The 22102-nt window shown below is 49.9% G+C and overlaps 1 protein-coding gene across 2 annotated transcripts in view; it reads right to left on the minus strand.

Moving 5' to 3' along the window:
• Positions 1-578: 578 nt before the first annotated feature.
• ypel2a (yippee-like 2a) overlaps positions 579-22102 on the minus strand; it is a 66859-nt gene continuing 45335 nt past the window's right edge. The window contains exons 3-6 of one of the 2 annotated variants that reach the window (XM_078224632.1): positions 12814-12903; positions 11287-11330; positions 6778-6886; positions 579-4288 (exon numbers count right to left, since the gene is read on the minus strand). In XM_078224632.1, the coding sequence (XP_078080758.1) occupies positions 4199-4288; positions 6778-6886; positions 11287-11330; positions 12814-12903 (333 nt within the window). In that variant the 3' untranslated portion in view covers positions 579-4198. The remainder of the gene's footprint in view (positions 4289-6777; positions 6887-11286; positions 11331-12813; positions 12904-22102) is intronic. The other variant, XM_078224633.1, reaches the window with a different exon arrangement.

Below are 22102 nucleotides of genomic sequence, written 5' to 3' on the forward strand. Positions count from 1 at the left end.
GCAATTTTTAACCTGGCCAATCAACCTAACCCGCACATCTTTGGACTGTGGGAGGAAACCGGAGCACCCGGAGGAAACCCACGCAGACACTAGGAGAATGTGCAAACTCCACACAGACAGTAACCCGAGCCGGGAATCGAACCTGGGACCCTGGAGCTGTGAAGCAGCAGTGCTAACCACTGTGCTACCGTGCCGAGCTCCCTCCCTTACGGCACTGTGGGTGTACCTACACTACATGGACTGCAGCGGTTCAAGATGCTAGTTCACTGCCACCTTTCTCCAGGGCAATTAGGGATGGGCAATGAATGTTGGCCTAGCCAGCGACGCCCACCTCCCATGAACGAGAGAGAGACAAACATCACCCTGGCCAAAGGACAGAATCAATGGCCCAATGTGAACCCTGAGGGAAGGTGTTACTCTTTGGGATTTGCACAACTCAGGTCAGTGTAGCTCCACCCCCCACAAGAATTGTTGCATCTCTCCATTGACAAACTAACACCTTAAAATGGAAAGAAAATACTTCAACATGAACTTAATACATAGCAGGGAAAATAAAGTGCCGAGTCGAAGATATGGGTCAGTCATCGCTGAATATATATATTATAAAAAATTCTTTTAAATATGAATATTTACAAGAGTACACAATATAAGACAAGTTCTGTATATATTACCAATTTCTTGTTTAAATAGGGGACAGCACATTATCACTTAAGGAGATGATCTAGCAGAGTGTACATCCTCCAGCCAATCGCATCAGGCAATGTGACCATGTCAGGGAATCGGTTCTGGTAGCCAATGGGAGCCATGGTTAGAATACTTCAGATCAAAGCGGCATCCAATCATAAGCTAGCTTTGGCTGCGACAACACAACGGCTAATTGGCTGCTTGAGCCAATGGGCTTATGGATGTACAACAGGCCACCCATCGTAGAGGTTCAGTGGAGTTGCTTTGGACATTGTTTTTTCATGCATGGTAGAAAACAAGGCAAGATAACAAGTCAACCACCGTGTTTCTGATATAGCCACTGACACACAATGCACAAAGTTCTGTTCCCCCTCTCCCTTACAAACATGTACACCAACTGCGTTGATGGGCCACACTGTCGTGTTTGGTCTTTGGACTTGCGGACCTTGTTCACTGCAGACCCTCCCCTCAAGTGGCGAACAATGGGGCTCTTTGGCTGACCAACGCTGCCGTGCGAGCCCTGGGCAGCAGTGCTGTCACCTTGGATATTAGTGGAATCCACGTGAAAGCTTCACACTCTGACCACTGGAAGAATTGGAAAGATCCCGCAGAACGAACAGCCAGACAGGAGGATCTGTCCTGCCGAATTTGAGTTGTGTCTGGATGGAACTTTAAAGTCAAGGCCCAAACATAAAGGGTGGCCATGCTGGGTGATCACTTCAGATTATCCACACCACTAACGCTTAACGGGGGAGGGGGGTCTTTCTCTTGTGTATTGGTACCAATTAATAAGCAGTCTGGTGACAACACAGCTGACAATTATGGCTAGACTTGTTACCTGGCTCATGTAACAGTGTGTAAACAGAGAGGTGCTTTGGTCAATATTTGGACAGATTCATTTGACCGGATGTACTGTCGACACGTGAAAGCCCAGAGGTCTGCTTGCCGCTGCCATGGATTTCAGCAGTGTTACCCAGCCTACGTTTGGTTACAGTCTAGCCGTGCATTATACACAGTTGCAATGGTCTTGACATCACTACAAAATGGAGAAGTGAAGAAAGCTGAAGTGTCACTCGACCACAAATCTCACACACGGGCTCTTTGTCATGGCCTGTAGGAGCCTACCGATTGGTTACAATTACCGGAGCGGGTGCGGGGGAGGGGTGGGGGGAAGGAGACCTGCTGCTGAACTGAGGCAGGATCATTCCCCAATATCTACCTGACTTATAACAGGTTCCATCCCAAGGTTCGGAACTCCCTCCCGTCCCAGCCTGGGTATGAGGTCCAATGGAAAACGTGATGTCTTGTTACTGTCAGTCCCGTATATAGGTCATGTGGAAAAACAGCAACGTTAGGAAGCCGTTTGGCTTCTGGGACTTATTCTATTATTCAATGATGGTTAATTCGCACTTTAAACTCCATTTGTCCACCTTGGTTCCACAACCCTTAACACAAAGAAAATCTATCCATCTCAGTTCTGAAATTTTCAACTGGCCCTCGCAGCGTATTGGCAGAGGGAGTTCCAGATTTCCACAACCCTTTGCGTAGAGAGGTCTCTCCGAACATCATCCCTGAAGAGCCTAGCTCTAATTTTAAACTTTTGCCCCCTTCTCCTGAACTTCCCTCACCAAAGCACATGGTTTCTATCTCCCCTGTCCACTCCTTCAATCACTTTAGTATCTAAATTAGATCACTCCGTAATCTCGGGGGACTGCAGCTTTAGTCTATGCAGCCTTTCGTGATCATTTAACTCGTATCCAGCCAATGAATCTGTGCTGCACCTCCTCCAAAGATCCATATTTTTCTCCTGAGTCGCAGTGCCCAGGAATGAATGCCACATATTAAACAGGGTCTAACCTGAGCCTTACATGACTTTATTTTGTTCAGGCCAACACTGCTTTGAGATCCAACAGTATGTGACAATTCTCACAGTATTTTACTCAGACTGGTGTAACCCAGTCCTCCCAATGTCCCCAGGGACTGTTACTGAGAGCGACTGAGTAATGGGTGGATTCACTAAGCCAGCAGCAGGAACCAGTGTCCACTGTTATTATCCATGCAGCTGCCACCTATGCAATTATCCCCTCCCCCTTGCTGTTTGCCAACTTTTGGAGTTTTAAGCATTTTGGTTAGGTGCCGTGTTCTGTGGTTTCCCTTTCAGCCCGCAGTCCCTGGCTTAGGAGGCTTTGCCCACGCTCCGTTACACAGACCTCGAGTGGTATTTTACTTCCCGCTCAGCTGCCCCACCCTCCTGCACCAGTGGGGCACCCAAAATGGGGCATCAGTTCATCCACACTCGCTCTCTCCGTCTCTCACGCACTAACAGAAGCACTGGCCAAGTCTCCCTCACAGCTTAGCTGTGATCAGTGCCGATCCATCACTGTCTTTCAAAGATTGACCCAGTTACAGACACTGATCCTTCGACCTTACGTCACCATTGTTTGAAGGGATCTGACTGAAATGGCAGGTTAAAATTAGGACAGCGGGGAGTAGGAGTTGAGCCTCACGTCCAGGGGTTGCCTTGCCTGACCAGCAGGCCCTGCAGGGTACAGAGGGTCTTGTAGAAACCACAAGTGCAATCCTGATTTCATTGGGAAAGGCGTCCTGTTGCTTAGGTTTCAGGGGATGTTGATTTTGGCAGCTTCTTGGTTGGATTGGCCCATTAGTGATGTTCTTAAAGGGGAATGGGATGACTATGAGACAGCCAGCGGCCATCAAAGGCGGCCCACCAGCAGCTGGGGCGAGGAGGGGGGAGCAGCCCCTCTCACATCCTACCCGCTCCCAGTTCAACTCTGCGCATGAATCAAACTCTCGGCTGCCAATGTCAGGTGGCAGCACGAGGGTCGAGGAGCACCGAGGGCTGGGTAGGTGCTGGCTCAACGCGGACAAGGTGGTCAGACGCTAACGTTCTTCCTCCAATGAAGGGGCAAGCATACCCTCGGCGCCTTGCATGCTTGGGGAGCAAAAATGGCCTTTTCGCTCCTGTCAGCCTATGGGCAAATGGGGTTGGGGAGGGGGGCGGTCCGGCCCTTCACCAGCTGACCGGACGGGGCAGGGACAGACGGACATGTCGAAGCTCCGGCCACCGACACTGAGCACGGCCTCAGCTCTGAATTCTCCACCTGCTGTTTTTTTTTAAAAAACTAAACGCGGTTTTGCCCTTTCACCTCCCCACATTCCCAAACAATGCTACTCTTAAGCGAATTGTCACTAAAACGCACTCTTCGAGTTAACTTAAGGAAAAGCAAAGTTGATTATCCTCGAGCTTTGGTGCAGTCGGGTCAGCCGCAGCGACGACAGACAGGAAGAGCCAAGAGATGGTCGACCACAGGAGGCAAAACAAAAAGACAAGGAGAGGATAACGATAATAAGAGAAATGCAGAGGCGGGCGGGTGGCTGAGAGATGGAGCCAGGCAGCTCCGCTCCTCCCACAACATGTACAACCAAAGCCTTCAGTTACTTCTCCTGTTCCAGGATGAAGGGCCCAGCAATCAGCTCCAGCAGGACCTCGTCTTCACTCCCAGCCATTGTCCTTAATCATATGAGCCAGTTCTATAATGTACTTTCCTTCTTTGTATTTCTGACTGCTCTCGAAGGCGTGCTCCTGTGGACAAACAGCAGCACTGAGTTCAATAGCCACAACAACAACAGCAACAGCTTGCATTTATGTAGCACCTTTTAACGTAGCCTGGGTAGCCCAACGCACCTCACAGGCGTGCTACCAAACAAAACCTGAGACCACGAGCCACGTGGGGTTGGTGGCTAAAGCGTAGATCAAAGGCGTAGGTTTTAAGGAGTGTCTAGATAGAGGGGCGCAGAGGAGGGAAGTCAAAAGTTGTGTGTCTGTGTGCGGGTTGTTTGTGTGTGTGTGCGCACGTGTTTGGTGTGTCTATGTGTGTGTCGGGTGTATGTGTGTGCGCGCGGTGTGTGGATGTGCGTGGGGGTGTGCGGATGTGCGTGGGGGTGTGCGCATGTGTGTGTGTGGGGGTGTGTGTGTGTGTGTGTGTGGGGGTGTGCGGGGGTGTGCGTGGGGGTATGCGTGGGGTGTGTGGGGGTGTGTGGGGGTGTGCGGGGGTGCGTGGGGGTGTGCGGGGGTGTGCGCGTGTGTGGGTGTGGGGGTGTGTGGGGGTGTGTGAGGGTGTGCGGGGTTGTGTGGGGATGTGCGGGAGTGTGTGGGGGTATGCGTGGGGATATGCGTGGGGTGTGTGGGGGTGTGTGGGGGTATGCGTGGGGTGTGTGGGGGTGTGTGGGAGTATGCGTGGGGTGTGCGGGGGTGTGCGTGGGGGTGTGTGTGGGGGTATGCGTGGTGTGTGTGGGGGTGTGTGTGGGGGTGTGCGTGGGGTGTGCGGGGGCGTGCATGGGGTGTGCATGGGGTGTGTGTGTGTGCGTAGGGTGGGTGTGTGGGGGGGTGTGTGGGGGGTCTGTGGGGTGTGTGGGGGTGTGTGGGGGTGTGTGTGGGGTGTGTGGGGGGTCTGTGAGGTGTGTGGGGGTGTGTGTGGGGTGTGTGGGGGGTCTGTGGGGTGTGTGGGGGTGTGCGTGGGGTGTGTGTGTGTGACAGGAAGCAGGGATGAGGATTTGAGCAGCAGATGGGCTGAGGTATGTGTGGAGAAGGGCAATGTTAGGGATGGAGCAGATACAGGGCAGTGAGAATCATAGGCAAATCTGCCAAAGCTGGCCATGGCTGCAGATACACTGGACAAGATCAATCTCGATCCTTCCCAGGCCAACAGAACCCAGACTCAATTCTTGAATGACACTGAGTGAGCGGAACTGAAGATCTGCTGTTAATCCCTGGATACTAAAGTTGCATACAACAACAACCTGCAGTTGTGATGCTTTTAATGTTGTAAGATGTCCTAAGGCCATTAACAGAGGCGTTATCAAACAAACTTTAGCACACTTGCACAGACATACATGTACAAGCAAATACAGACACAAGGAAATATACACAAGGAGACACCGGGGGAGGCGATGGCCGAATGATATTATCTCTAGACTATTAATCCAGAAAACTCAGCCAATGTTCTGGGGACCCGGGTTTGAATCCCGCCACGGCAGGTGGTGGAATTTGAATTTAATAAAAAAATATCTGGAATTAAGAATCTACTGATGACCATGAAACCATTGTCAATTGTCGGAAAAACCTATCTGGTTCACTAATGTCCTTTAGGGAAGGAAGTCTGCTGTCCTTACCTGGTCTGGCCTACATGTGACTCCAGACCCACAGCAATGTGGTTGACTCTCTGCTAACCTCTGAACAAGGGCAACTAGGGATGGGCAATAAATGCTGGCCAGTCAGCAACACCCAGGTCCCACAAATGAATTTTAAAAAACCACACAACACAAACACCCACATATTTTTCTTTCTTGTTGCCCATCCCTAATTGCCCTTGAACTGAGTGGCTTGCTAGGCCATTTCAGAGGGCAGTTAAGAGTCAACCACCTTGCTGTGGGTCTGGAGCCTCGTGTAGGCCAGACCAGGTAAAGATGGCAGATTTCCTTCCCTTTGGAATCAAATGGGTGCTTACGACAATTGATGGTAGTTTCATGGTCACCATCACTGAGACTAGTTTTATACTCCAGATTTGTTAGAATCACGGAATCATAGAATCCTACAGTGCTGAAAGAGACTATTCGGCCCATCGAGTCTGCACCGACCACAATCCCACCCAGGCCCTATTCCCGTAACCCCATATATCTACCCCACTAATCCCTCTAACCTATGCATCCTGGGACACAATGTACCTAACCTGCACATCTTTGGAGTGTTGGAAGAAACCGGAGCACCCGGAGGAAACCCATGCAGACATGGGGAGAACGTGCAAACTCCACACAGACAGTGACCCAAGCCGGGAACTGAACCTGGGTCCCTGGCACTGTGAGATAGCGGTGTTAACCACTGCGCCACCGTGCCGCCCATTTTGTTTCAATTTGTTATTGAATTCCAATGGCTGCCGTGGTGGGATTCGAGCCCACGTCCCCAGAGCATTGGCCTGGGTCTCAGGGTTACTAGTCCAGTGACAATACCACAACGCCACACCCCTCTCTGTACAGATAATCAAACACATGGAAATACACACGCCACCAACTTACATATTTCCAGCCCAGTGTGGTTTTGCAGTTTTCACAGTAAATATCAGCCACTGCGTGCAGGCCAGTGAGTAAAACACGCTCTTCTGCTGGTCCACAGCCCACATTAACTCTGCAAGGAGATTTCAGAAAACGTCAGTACTCCAACGGGGAAAAGGAAGACAAAACTTGCACTTGCAAAGCACCTTTTGCCACCTCAATACCTCCCAGAACACTTTACAGTCTAGTAAACAGGAGATTCTGGGTTCAAATCCCTTTGAAGTGATCGCTGCAATGGCACGAGGCAAGGTATCCCTTTCTTGCAAGTTAATATTGTCCAAAGTCCAAAGATGTACTGGTTAGGGTGCACTGGCTGTGCTAAATTCTCCCTCAGTGTACCCGCTGGAGTGTGGAGACTAGGGGATATTCTCAGTAACTTCATTGCAGTGTTAATGTAAGCCTGCTTGTGACACTAATAAATAAACTTTACTTTTATTGACTTTCCTTCTACAGAGATAAAAAAAACATATTTCGAGACTCCCCACAAATACAGGGTGGCACAGTAGCACAGTGGTTAGCGCTGCTGCCTCACAGCGCCAGGGACCAATCCGATTTCCGGCTCGGGTCACTGTCTGTGTGGAGTTTGCGCGTTCTCCCCGTGTCTGCATGGGTTTCCTCCGGGTGCTCCGGTTTCCTCCCACACTCGCAACGATGTGCGAGTTAGGTTGATTGGCCATGTTAAATTGCCCCTCAGTGTCAGGGGGTTAGTAGGATAAATGAGTGGGGTTATGGGGATAGAGCCTGGGTGGAATTGTGGTCAGTGGAGACTCGATGGGCCGAGTGGCTTCCTTCTGCACTGTAGGGATTCTATGAAAAAATTCTATGAAATGTTTTTGAAGTGTGGCCACCGTAGGAAATATTGTTAAAGGCACTATATAAATAACGTGAGTTGTTTATCTGATTAACTGTAGGCATACCCTCAAGGGGCTGAATGTTCTACTCTTGTTCCTCTACGGCAGTCATGGACTGGACTCTGCGGAAAGGATAAGGAAGCTCAAAATGGTTCAGACTATAGAGGAGGGGAGGAGTCAGAGAAAAGATAACAATCTAAACTTTTATAAACCGGGCAGCATGTAGAGAGCGAGCCACAGTGAACAACTAACAGTGAACTAACAACACAGTGAACCTCTAACTGGCCCCTGAGGCAAGTGGAGGCAGTGAGCAGTTTAAGTTTATTTATTATTGTCACAAGTAGGCTTACATTAACACTGCAATGAAGTTACTGTGAAAATCCCCTAGTCGCCACACTCTGGCACCCGTTCGGGTACACCGAGGGACAATTTAGCGTGGCCAATGCACCTAACCAGCGCGTCTTTCGAACTGTGGGAGGAAACCGGAGCACCCGGAGGAAACCCACGCAGACACGGGGAGAATGTGCAAACTCCACACAGACAGTGACCCAAGCTGGGAATCGAACCCGGGTCCCTGGCGCTGTGAAGCAGCAGTGCTAACCACTGTGCCACCGTGCCACTATTCGGAGCAGGAGATCACAGCTTCAGTCAGTCCCTGGTTTGTGTTGAGTGGCACACGGGAGCTCCGAGGGGAAGAAAAAAATGAGGGTCACCTCGGGTTCCTGCTCCCTGGTGGCACTGTGTGCATTGGGGGGGGGGGGGGGGGGAGGAAGAACCAGAGAGAGGGAAAGAGAAAATGAAAGGGAAAGAAAAAGAAAAGAGAGAAAGTAGACAAAATACTGCAGTTGCTGGATTTTAAAAAATTATTCTTTCACATGATGTAGGTGTCGCTGGCTGGGTCAGCATTTGTTACCAAGCCCTAATCGCCCTGGAACTGAGTGACTCGGCCATTTCAGAGGGCAGTTAACAGTCAACCACATTGCTGTGGCTCTGGAGTCACAGGTAGGCCAGACCGGGTAAGGACGACAGATTTCCTTCCCTAAAGGACATTCATCAACCAGATTGGTTCTTGCGACAATCGACAATGGTTTCATGGTTACCATGACTGAGATGAATGACGGAACAGGTTCAAAGGGCCAAATGGCCTCCTCCTGCTCCTATCTTCTATGATAAGCTTTATTTTTTCCAGATTTCATGAATTGAATTTGAATGGTGGGATTTGAACCCATGTCCGCAGAGCATGAACCTGGGCCTGTAGATCACGAGTCCAGTGAAGCTACCATCACCCCTCACCCCTTTCACCATCTGAAATCAAAACAGAAAATGTTTCTTCAGAAGGTGTTCCCCCCCACCACCCCCCCGCCCGTTCCCAACCCCCTCCCCGCTCCCCCCCCTCCCCGCTCCCACCCTCCTCCCCCGCTCCCACTCCCTCCCCGCTCCCATCTCCCTCCCGCTCCCACCTCCCCCCCCAACTCCTACCGTCCCCCCCCCGCTCCCACCCCCCCCTCCCCTCCCCGCTCCCACCCTCCTCCCCGCTCCCACCCCCTCCCCCCCTCCCCGCTCCCACCTCCCTCCCCGCTCCCACCTCCCCACTCCCACCCCCCCCTCCCCGCTCCCACCCATCCCCCTCCCTGCTCCCCCCCCCCACCCCCCTCCCCACTCCCACCCCCACCACCAGCTGTACACAAACGCACCCACTGGGTACTATTAACTCACGAAACCCAGCACTATTGGCCCAGGCTTCCCGCTTCGTAACCTTAAACATTCACTCCCTCCGCCACCGACACACAGTGGCAGCAGTGTGTACCATCTACAAGATACACTGCAGCGACTCATCAAGGCTCCTTCAACAGCACCTTCCAAACCCACGACCTCTACTTCCCAGGACAAGGGCAGCAGATACGTGGGAACACCACACCCTGCAATTCACTCACCATCCTGACTCAGAAATGTATTTGGTGTTTCTTCATTTTCACTGGGTTAAAATCCCGGAACTCCCTCCCTAACAGCACTATGGGCGCACCTACAACACATGGACTGCAACGGCTCAAGGCAGCGGCTAAATGCTGGCCTTACCAGCGACATCTCAATAATCAGAATAAAAAATAGACTAACAAGGTCTAGGTTACATTCACTGTACTGTGCAGACACAGTCCATTCAGCCCATCTGATCCATTCTCCATCTGAGACACCTCTCACTTCCTTCAACCCAAGTCACATGTCAACGCCCTCAGGTTTAATCCCAGTCTTTGCTGTTAGTTGATGGTTCCTGGGCCAGCTGTACAGGTGCTAGAATTGGCTTCAGTTCCATGCACTGATTTGGGGAAAGAGGACATTGGCCAGAGCTCTCACTCCCTGGTCATATCGCAGAATAGTACAGTGCAGAAGAGGCCCTTCGGCCCATCGAGTCTGCACTGACACATGAAAGACCCTGGCCTGCCCACTAATCTCACTTGCCAGCACTCGGCCCATAGCTTTGAATGTTATGGCGTGCCAAGTACTCATCCAGGTACCTTGTGAGGCATCCCGCCTCCACCCCCCTCCCAGGCAGCGCATTCCAGACCGTCACCACCCTCTGGGTAAGAAAGCTTTTCCTTAAAGCCCCCTAAACTTCCCACCCCTCACTTTTAACTGTCCAAATGTCCAGTAGCTGGAACTGAGTGAGCATACATGTCAGACTGGCTCTGATGTTCAGCCTGGAGTCCGGGGGAGATGTAGTTGGAGCGAATAATCCACCCCCGGATTTCCAATAAATCCAGTGATCTGAGCCACAGCAAAGTGTGAGAGACACAAGATAATACAAAGCCGAGGGGACAGTATTGAGCTGCGAGTTGGTTTAGCTCAATTGGCTGGACAGTTGGTTAGTGATACAGAGCGGACGCCAATGGCGCGGGTTCAATTCCCGTACCGGTTGAAGGTATTCATGAAGCCTTCTCAACCTTAAGACCATAAGACATAGGAGCGGAAGTAAGGCCATTCGGCCCATCGAGTCCACTCCACCATTCAATCATGGTTGATTTCAACTCCATTTACCCGCTCTCTCCCCATAGCCCTTAATTCCTCGAGAAATCAAGAATTTATCAATTTCTGTCTTGAAGACGCTCAACGTCTCGGCCTCCACAGCCCTCTGTGGCAATGAATTCCACAGACCCACCACTCTCTGGCTGAAGAAATTTCTCCTCATCTCTGTTCTAAAGTGACTCCCTTTTATTCTAACCTTCACCTTGCCTGAGGTGTGGTGATTCTTGGATTAAATCACCACCAGACTATGGTCATCTGGGACTATGGCGACTTTACCTTTCCATAAGATAAGAATCTGCCATTGTCAGTATACCCGGGCATCGGAACAGTACAAGACCAAGCTGGTGAAAGGACCAATTTCAACTTCAGAAAGGGCTTGTTCCTACAGTGCCCTTTGCAGCCAATTAGGTACTTTTCAAGTGTAACCCATGCATACAAAAAGTGGTTAACAAGCAGGAGGAAGAAACCTTGGCGATATTTCAGAGCCGGGTTAGTGAAAGGGAGAATGGAGGGTGGGGAACAGTAGGTGTTTTTTTTAAATGGTTGGGCTGGCTGAGGAACAAAGGGGTGATTTGATCTGGCTTTGTCCTCTGATACTCACACTGAGTTGAAGAGGTAAGCTCTACCTTGGCTCCCTTGAAAAGACTGGAAAGGAAACGAGAAAATAAATCAATGCCAAACTTTATACAAACACAAAAGATAGTGAGTAAGACCATTAAAGACAGAATGTGCAATTATACAGCATCTCTCACAATGGCAGGACATCGTAAAGCACTCTATGACCAACAAAGCACTTTTAAATCAGGGCCACTGGTTTAATGTAGTCAAAGGCGGAAGTCAATTTAAAGCAGCAAGTTACCACAAACAATGTGGTCATCTGTTTTTGGGATAAAATATTGGCCAGGATACCCTTGCCCTTCGTCGAAATAACACTGCGGGATCTTATACCTCCGACCGATAAACATGCGGTGGAGATGCCGGCGTTGGACTGGGGTGGGCACAGTAAGAAGTCTCACAACACCGGGTTAAAGTCCAACAGGTTTATTTGGTAACACGAGCTTTCGGAGTGCTGCCCCTTCACCAGGTGAGTTTGTGAAGGAGCGGCGCTCTGAAAGCTCGTGATACCAAATAAACCTGTTGGACTTTAACCTGGTGTTGTGAGATTTCTTACTGTGCCCACCCCAGTCCAACACCGGCATCTCCACATCATGGCTACCACTGACACCGCAAACCGCCGGCTCAAAGTGGGGAGGATCTCCAAGAAGATCGCGCATATCGACACATTTTTTCACTCACCTGATGACTGATACCAAATAAACCTGTTGGACTTTAACCTGGTGTTGTGAGACTTCTTACTGTGCCGACCAATAAAGACAGACAAAGGTTTGGTTTAACCTCTCAGCCAAACAACAGTGTAGCACTCCCTCAGTACAGCACCAGGGATGTCAGTGTGAATTATGGACTAGATTGCTGGGTGGGGTGCAGAAGTGATTCACTAGGCTGCTACTGGGACTTGATGGTTTGAGTTAAAAGGAGAGGCTGGATAGACTGGAACTCTTTTCCCTGGAGCATAGGAGACTTAGGGGTGATCTTATAGAGGTCTATAAAATAGAGGGACATAGATAAGGTAGATAGTCAACATCTTTTCCCAAAGGTGAAGGAGTCTAAAACTAGAGGGCATAAGTTTAAGGTGAGAGGGGAGAGATACAAAAGTGTCCAGAGGGGCAATTTCTTCACACAGAGGGTGGTGAGTGTCTGGAATGAGCTGCCAGAGGTAGTAGTAGCGGTGGGTACAATTTTATCTTTTAAGAAGTGTTTAGACAGTTACATTGGTAAGATGGGTATAGAGGGACATGGGCCAAATGCGGGCAATTGGGACTAGTCTAGTGGTTAAAAAAAAGGGGGGCGCACGGACAACTTGGGCCGAAGGGCCTGTTTCCATGCTATTAACCTCTAATGATGGGGACTCAAACTCTTGGACCTGCTGCCAGAGCAGAAAGAGTGCGACCCAATGAGACACAGCTTGGGAAAGGAGGAATGTGCGGAATATTACGGTGTGGGTTGGCTCTGTGTACTCCCGGCTAACTGAGCTCACAATTCGCAGGGAGCCACAAACCGCGGGGCTGACCTGTGTCCATTGCTCAGCGCCCAGTCCTCCCACGATGGAGGAAGCTTTGAGTCGGTCCCATCCCCACTGGAGATACTTTGCTTCCTTCTGCTGTTAAGAGGAGGAAGGAGAGAGTTTATAATCCCAGCAGCATTGCTGCACACACTCCCCCAGAACTTGTCTGCACATACTCCTCATAACCTTCCCAACGTGCAATACTGACAGGCAGGGAAAATCCGACTGACCCATTCAGCCTGCCTCACAATTCCAATCCTGGTTGCTTAGCTATGAGGAGAGGTTGGAGAAACTCGGGTTTGTTCTCACTGGAACGACGGAGGTTGAGGGGCGACCTGATAGAAGTCTACAAGATTATGAGGGGCATGGACAGAGTGGATAGTCAGAAGCTTTTTCCCAGGGTGGAAGAGTCAATTACTAGAGGGCATAAGTTTAAGGTGCGAGGGGCAAAGTTTAAAGGAGATGTATGAGGCAAGTTTTTTTTACACAGAGGGTGGTGGGTGCCTGGACCTCGCTGCCGGGGGAGATAGTGGAACCAAATACGATCGTGACTTTTAAGGGGCATCTTGATAAATACATGAACAGGATGGGAATAGAGGGATACGGTCCCCAGAAGGGTGGGGGGTTTTAGTTCAGTTGGGCAGCATGGTCAGTGCAGGCTTGGAGGGCCAAAGGGCCTGTTCCTGTGCTGTAATTTTCTTTGTTCTTTATTCTATTTAATACAGAAGAGTGCTCAGTGACAGGGACAAAGCTGGATTCATTGCGTACTGTAGCCGCAGTTTTGTAATATCTTTCTCAATTATATACTTTGATAAGATCCATTTTGGATGGATTGTACCATTGCAACACACCACTTATATAGAAATGTTTACATTAAATGGATTAATCTACAGTTGATATCTTTTACCGCTTGTATATTTAATGATTAGATTAAAACATTGTTAGCAACTTGCTACCGCCTGGAACGCTCAGAGTGAAAGGGCAGTGGAGGCAGATCCAATTGCAGCTTTCAAAATGGAATTGGATATACATTTGAAGGGGGAAAGTTGCGGAGTTATGGGGAAGGAGCAGAGTGACTAAGTGTGTCACTCTTTCAATGCAGGCACAATGGGCCAAATGGTCTCCTTCTCTGCTATGTGATTCTGGGACCAGGCTGGGAGTGGGTGAGAACAATCCAGGAGCAAAGGTTTGAAGTTAAAGTTTATTTATTAGTGTCACAAGTAGGCTTACATTAACACTGCAATGAAGTTACTGTGAAAATCCCTGAGTCGCCACACTCCGGTGCCTGTTTGGGTACACTGAGCTACGCACCCTCTCGATTTCTCAACCTCATCCACCGCTCACTGAGAGCAAAGGGTGTTGGGTTGGGGGAGGGGTCGCGGAAGAGCAGTTATAAGACCATAAAACATAGGAGCAGAATTAGGCCACTCGGCCCATCGAGTCTGCTCCGCCATTCAATCATGGCTGATTTTTTTTTCTCATCCGCATTCTCCTGCCTTTTCCCATAACCCCAGATCCCTTATTAATCAAGAACCTATCTATCTCTGTCTTAAAGACACTCAATGACCTGGCCTTCATAACCTTCTGCGGCAAAGAGTTCCACAGATTCACCACTCTCTGGCTGAAGAAATTCCTCCTCATCTCTGTTTTAAAGGATCGCCCCTTTAGCCTGAGGTTGTGCCCTCTGGTTCTAGTTTTTCCTACTAGTGGAAACATCCTTTCCACCTCCATTCTATCCAGGCCTCGCAGTATCCTGTAAGTTTCAATAAGATCCCCCCTTATCCTTCTAAACTCCAACGAGTACAGACCCAGAGTCCTCAACCGTTCCTCATACGACAAGCTCTTCATTCCAGGGATCATTCTTGTGAACCTCCTCTGGACCCTTTCCAAGGCCAGCACATCCTTATAAATGCAAACCCCAGCTCCCTCCAACCTGCTAAAACCTCTCGGACCCAGGAGCCAAATCGTCAACAGCAAGATCCTTCAACAACAGCCATTGCCGCTCAAAAACTACTTCACTGGCCGTAAGGTGCTTTGGGATGTCTTGAGAACTCTTTCCAGAAGACCTGTAAGTCATTCTCGAATGCAGAGAGCGCAGGCAGGAATCATAGAATCATAGAAACCCTACAGTACAGAAAGAGGCCATTCGGCCCATCGAGTCTGCACCGACCACAATCCCACCCAGGCCCTACCCCCATATCCCTACATATTTTACCCACTAATCCCTCTAACCTACACATCTCAGGACACTAAGGGGCAATTTAAGCATGGCCAATCAACCTAACCCGCACATCTTTGGAATGTGGGAGGAAACCGGAGCACCCGGAGGAAACCCACGCAGACACGAGGAGAATGTGCAAACTCCACACAGACAGTGACCCGAGCCGGGAATCGAACCCGGGACCCTGGAGCTGTGAAGCAGCAGTGCTAACCACTGTGCTACTGTGCTAACCACTGAACTGCTAACCACAATGAACTGTAAGGTTCAGCAGAAGGCAGGCAACTTGATTGGCATCCCACCCACCGCCTTAAACATCCACTCCATCCATTAACGCACAGCGTATGCACCGCACCAAGGCTCCCCTTCTCCCCGTGTCTGCGTGGGTTTCCTCTGGGTGCTCTGGTTCCCTCCCACACTCCAAACATGTTCGGGTTAGGTTGATTGGCGATGGTAAATTGACCCTTAGTGTCAGAGGATTGGCAGGGTAAATATTTGGGGTTACCAGGATAGGGCCTGGGTGGGATTGTGGTCGGGGGTGTAGACTCGATGGGCCGAATGGCCTCCTTCTGCACTGTAGGGATTCTATGACAGTATTTTCCAAATCAGTGACCACTACCACTGAGAACAGGGGAAGCTGATACACGGGAACACCATCACCTGCAAATTCCCCTCCAAGCCACTCGCCATCCTGACTTGGAAATATATCGGCCGTTCCTTCACTGTCGCTGGGCCAAAATCCAGGAACTCCCTCCCTAACAGCACTGTGGGTGTACCTACACCTCAGGGACTGCAACGGGTCAAGAAGGCAGCTCACCGCCACCTTCTCGAGGGCAACTAGAGATGGGCAGTAAATGCTGGCCTAGCCAGTGAGGCCCAAGTCCCATAAATGAATAAAAAAGTGTTCACGTCTGTTGCATCTGTTGAATTTATATAGCGCCTTTAACATAGTAAAACATCCCAGGGGCTGTTCAGGTGAGTTATGGATAAATCCTGACACTGGGGCTGGATCCTCCCCCCCCCGCCAGCCCACACGCATGTTCTCTGTTGGTGGAGGCAGTTCACCATTAGCCACTGGTGGGGTCTTCAGGTCCCGCTGAGGTCTACAATGTTTTGAACGACTTGCCCACCCCCCCCAGCAGGGGATCCACCACGATGGGGGTGGAGAGTGCCGCCTTTGGCAGGACCGGAAGATCCCAACTTCGGGAAGGGCCAGAAAATCTCGCCCCAGTCATAGTTGGACAGGTGACCAAAAGCTTGGTCATCGAGACAAGTTATAAGGAGCTAACTGTCGACAGAAAGAGAGACGGAAAGGTTCTGGGAGGGAATTCCAGAGCTTGGGATCCAGGCGACTGAAGGGATGGTCCCCAGTGGCGGAACAATTAAAATCGGGGATGATGCTCGAGAGGCCAGGATTAGAGGAGCACGGATATCTCGGAGGGCTCGAGGAGGTTGCAGAGATAGGGAGGGAGGGATGAAGCCATGGAGGGATTCGAAAGCAAGGGTGAGAATTTTCAAATCGAGGCATCACTGAACTGGGTGGAAGCACGAAGGGTTAAGGGTGAGTGAGTCAGGATAACCTACTGAGAGTTGGGATGGTGGGGGAGGGGGGACAGGGTTTAGACAAAGTCCATTGGAAGGAAGGTGAGGCAATGGCAGGATTCCACACTCCCCATCTCACAGCGCCAGTGGTAGTGGCAGCCTGCCCCCTACTCCGTCACACTGAGAAACCCAGTGAAGAAAGAGGGGCCTGTATCCTTAAAAAGAAAAACAAACATTGCACACTTTTTTTCTGACACGATTCATTCACAAGTCTGTCAAAAAAAACCCACCAGTTCCCCTCACTCCGGCAATCTCTGGTTACAGCAGGGGCTGACGGTCCGTTCGAACCAGTAGCATTTTCCACTATCTTGCTTGTTTTTACAGCGAATGCCACAGACACTGATGCTATTTCTGTGAAAGGCTGGAACAGCGTCTCTCACAGAAGGAGCTGTTTAAAGAAGGCAGGCGATGGAAAATATTGGATAACTGCACACTCCATGTGGCACTTGCTACCACAAAGGCCACTTTAGACAAATAGGATAGATTCACTTATAAGGGGAGGGATAAACACATGAGGGAGAAAGGAGTAGAAGGAGATGCCTGGTCGGGGTGATGGAGCTGGGTGGGAGGACACTTGTGCAGAGTAAACACCAGCATAGACCAGATGGGCCGAATGGCCCATTTCTTTGCTGTGCATTCAAAGGCGCATACCCTCGGAACGACAGAAATATCCCTTGCATTTCAACTTAGCGTCTCAGATCCAGGGGAGACAGTGGTGTCGTGGTCATGTCACTGGACTACTGATACAGGGGCCCTTGCCAATGCTCGGGGGACGCAGGTTCAAATCCCACCACAGCCAGTGGTTGAATTCAGTTACTTCATTGGAGAAAACATCTGCAATTGAAAGCTGGTGTCCACTCGGAGCACCCGGAGGAAACCCACGCAGACACGGGGAGAACGTGCAGACTCTGCACAGAGAGTGACCCGAGGCCGGGAATCGAACCCGGGTCCCTAGCGCTGTGAGGCAGCAGTGCTAACCACTGTGCCACCGTGCCGCCCTAATCTGTTGTTGTGGGTGTGGCTGCCGATTCCCAGGGCTGGGTTTTTCTTAAGTTACTAATAATATTCTGTATCTCATTGTCGAATTTAAATAATATTTCAATATATATCATTTAAAACAGGGGGTTCAGAGCAGAAAGTGAAGCTACGCTGAGGGGAGGATGGTCTCTGCGTTGACTGTGGCATTGGGAGAATGTTGGCCGGCTTTCCAGGACTATTAAAAACTATTGTGTTCAGTGCCAACTTCTCTCTCTCTCCCTCTCTCGCTCTCTCTGGCAGCGCAGTGGAATACTGCAGTGCAGTAGCACAGGCAGCCCACAGCTGCTCCCCCCAGACAAACTCCAGCTGTCAGCAGTGAGCACATGTTGTACGCTCTGAGCTCACCGTAACCATCACGAACTTTACTTTAATCTCCGTGGCACACCCATGCCGCGTCCCACACCCCCGCCTCCCTGCTCACCATACACTCCATTTCACAAAAATAAAAGAACCCCCCCCCCCCCCCTTACTGAATATCAAGAAGTTACGGAGAGAGAAAGAAGTGGAAAAGCACGAGACGTAACAGCCAGAATACGCCACACGTCCCTTCGAGCCTGTTCAGCCGCTCATTAAGATCGTAGCATCATAGAATCCCTACAGTGCAGAAGGAGGCCATTCGGCCCACTGAGCCTGCACCGACCACAATCCCACCCGGGCCCTATCCCCGTAACCCCACACATTTACCCCGCTAATCCTCCTGACACTAAAGGGCAATTTAGCCTGGCCAATCCACCTAACCTGTGAATTTTTGGACTGTGGGAGGAAACCGGAGCACCCGGAGGAAACCCACGCAGACACGGGGAGAACATGCAAATTCCACACAGACACCCATGGTCAGAATCGAACCCAGGTCCCTGACGCAGTGAGGCAGCAGTGCTAACCACTGGGCCACCTGTGCCAATTTAATCTTCTACCAATCTGTCCATCTCTGACTTGAATATTCTCGGTTAAAGTCCAACAGGTTTATTTGGTAGCAAAAGCCACACAAGCTTTTGGAGCTCCAAGCCCCTTCTTCAGGTGAGTTACTCATCTGAAGAAGGGGCTTGGAGCTCCGAAAGCTTGTGTGGCTTTTGCTACCAAATAAACCTGTTGGACTTTAACCTGGTGTTGTTAAACTTCTTACTGTGTTTACCCCAGTCCAACGCCGGCATCTCCACATCTTGAATACTCTCAGTAGTTGAGCTTCCATAGTCCTCTGGGTTGGAGAGATTCGCAAAGCGCCAAGTGAGGAAATGTCTCCTCTTAGAAACAGGGAATGGTTTGCATTCCAGGAGGAGGCCTTTTGGCCCATTAAGCCTGTGCTGGCTCTCTGTAGGAGCAACTCAGCCACTCCCACTTCCCTACCTTTTCCCCTTAGCCCTGCAGCTCTTTTTGCTTCTGGTGATTATCCGATTCCTTATCGAAGGCCTCGATTGAATCTACTACAGTCTCGGGCAGTGCATTCCAAATCCTAATCACTGGCTGCTTTAAAATGATTCCCCTCACGTCGCCTTTGGTTCTTTAGTCATTCACCTCAAGATGGTGCCCCCTGACTCACGGCCCTTCCGCCAATGGGAACAATTTCTCTCCATTTCCTCTGTCCAGACCCCTCATGCTTTTGAACACCTCCATCAAATCTTCCCCCAATCCTCTTTTCTCTGAGGAAAACAACCCCTGCTTCTCGGATCGATCCACCTAACCAAAATCCCTCATCGCTGGAACCAATCTCATAAACCTTTTCTGCTCCCTTTCTTAATGTGTTCACATCCTTCTTGAGCTGTCCGGCACGGTAGCACAGTGGGTTAGCACTGCTGCTTCACAGCTCCAGGGTCCTGGGTTCGATTCCCGGCTTGGGTCACTGTCTGTGTGGAGTTTGCACATTCTCCTCGTGTCTGCGTGGGTTTCCTCCAGGTGCTCCGGTTTCCTCCCACAGTCCAAAGATGTGCGGGTTAGGTTGATTGGCCAGGTTAAAAATTGCCCCTTAGAGTCCTGAGATGCGTAGGTTAGAGGGATTAGCAAGTAAATATGTGGGGGTGGGGCCTGGGTGGGATTGTGGTCGGTGCAGACTCAATGGGCCGAATGGCCTCCTTCTGCACTGTAGGATTTCTATGATTCTATGTCCGGAATTGGACACAATACTCCAGTTGAGGCTGAACAAGTGTTTTATAAAGCTTCATCATAACTTCTAGGGAGATTATTTTGCAGCTGTACACGGTGCTGGTGAGGCCACCTGGAGTACTGTGTACAGTTTTATTTTCCTTACTTGAGAAAGGATATACTGGCACTGGAGGGGGTGCAGAGGAGATTCACCAGGTTGATTCCGGAGTGGAGAGGGTTGGCTTATGAGGAGAGACTGAGTAGGCTGGGACTGAGGGGGGATCTTATAGAAACATATAAAGTTACGAAGGGAATAGATAAGATAGAAGCAGGGAGGTTGTTTCCACCGGCGGGTGAAACTAGAACTAGGGGGCATGGCCTCAAAATAAGGGGAGCAGATTTAGGACTGAGTTGAGGAGGAACTTCTTCACCCAAAGAGTTGTGAATCTGTGGAGTTCCCTGCCCACTGAAGCAGTTGAGGCTACCTCATTGAATGTTTTTAAGGCAAGGATAGATAAATTTTTGAACAGTAAAGGAATTAAGCGTTATGGTGAGCGGGCGGGTGAGTGGAACTGAGTCCACGAAAAGATCAGCCATGATCTTATTGAATGGCGGAGCGGGCTCGAGGGGCCAGATGGCCTACTCCTGCTCCTAGTTCTTATGTTCTAACTTGCTTGCTTTGGTACTCTCTGTGCCTCTATTTATAAGTCCAAGATCTTGTACACCTCTGTAATCACTTTCTCAGCCAGCCTGGCCTTCTCTGATGATATACCCCTGGTCTCTTTGTTCCTGCATCCCCTCTAGAATTTAATTCTTTATTTCATGTGCAAAATCCTGGAACTCCCTCCCTAACAGCTCTTTGGATGTACCTACGCCACATGGACTGCAGTGGTTTAAGAAGGCAGCTCACCACCACCTTCTAAGGGCAATTAGAATCATAGAATCACTACAGTGCAGAAGGAGGCCATTCGGCCCATCAAGTCTGCACCAACCACAATCCCACCCAGGCCCTATCCCCGTAATCTCAGGTATTTACCCTGCTAATCCCCCTGACACTAAGGGCAATTTAGCATGGCCAATCCACCTAACCCGCACATCTTTGGACTGTGGGAGGAAACCGGAGTTCCTGGAGGAAACCCACGCAGACATGGGGAGAACGTGCAAACTCCACACAGACAGCCACCCGAGGCCGGAATTGAACCTGGGTCTTTGGTGCTGTGAGTCAGCAGTGCTAACCACTGTGCCACCCTCAATCAGAACATCAGTGTTAATCTCAATATCTTACTTACAACAGGCTGAGATTGAAATCTCTCCTCTATAGCTTGCTATGGTGAGTTCCTCACGACCACAATAAATCCCATAAATAACCACTTGGCAACTCTTCCCCAAACAGAAGATTAAGGGATGATCTAACAGAGGTGTTTAACATGATTAAATGATTTGGCAAAGGTGGATAGTCTAGAACTAACCGGAATAATCTTAATTCAAGCTAGTCCACAATGTTAGGAATGGGTTAACAGACTTTCCAATTAAGTCCTAATTTGATGTCAATTATTCAATAGAAGTCACTGATATATAAAGGGGCTACAGGTGGCACTAGGTTGTTGGTGGAGATGGATCAAAGAAATAAAGGTATTTTATGAAGCAGCAGGACTTGTGTCTCCTTTACAGCAACCGAGAGGTTCAAACACACAGTGGGAAAGGCTTAAATAGCCTACTCTGCTTCCTACTCATAGAGTGGGGTGCCTCCAACTTTGGGAAAAGCTTCCCTAAACCACCTCCCGGTCAACTCTGGGACCCTCTCATGTGCAGAGAAAATCATCATCATTCTCTGCAACAACATGTTCTAAATGCAGAATAGCTCTTTGCAACAAGCTACAGAAGAGATAGATACAGGAATTCCTGAGGGAGCTGGGGTGGTTAATGCAATACCTATTAAGTAGTTGGAGACATCAATCGATCAGCAGAATCTCTGGCATTATTGGGTACAGGATGCTGGGATGAGGGCCACTTGTCTGTCAAATTGTGTGAGCCAGGTTCCACGGGGAGCAGAGAGATAGCAAGCACGAGGGTGACCAGTCGCAACCCTACGTTCCAGCGAAATCTGACAGGCTCCCATTGCTGGACTATGCAAAAATAACTGACCAATTGCTGACCAAGTCCCAGAGGTATTTCAATGATGCATATCTGCCAAGGCTGGAGCACTGGCTCAAACAACCAGGGACTAGCGATAGAGAACAGAAAACAACAGCTCCACAAACTGCATCCAATGCTCTCTGGGCAATGCTGCAATGATCAGAGAATCATAGAATCCCTACAGTGCACAAGGTGGCCATTCGGCCCATCGAGCCTGCACCGACT

The sequence above is a fragment of the Mustelus asterias genome, chromosome 12 (assembly GCF_964213995.1).
Source record: "Mustelus asterias chromosome 12, sMusAst1.hap1.1, whole genome shotgun sequence".
Classification (NCBI taxonomy): Eukaryota; Metazoa; Chordata; class Chondrichthyes; order Carcharhiniformes; family Triakidae; genus Mustelus; species Mustelus asterias.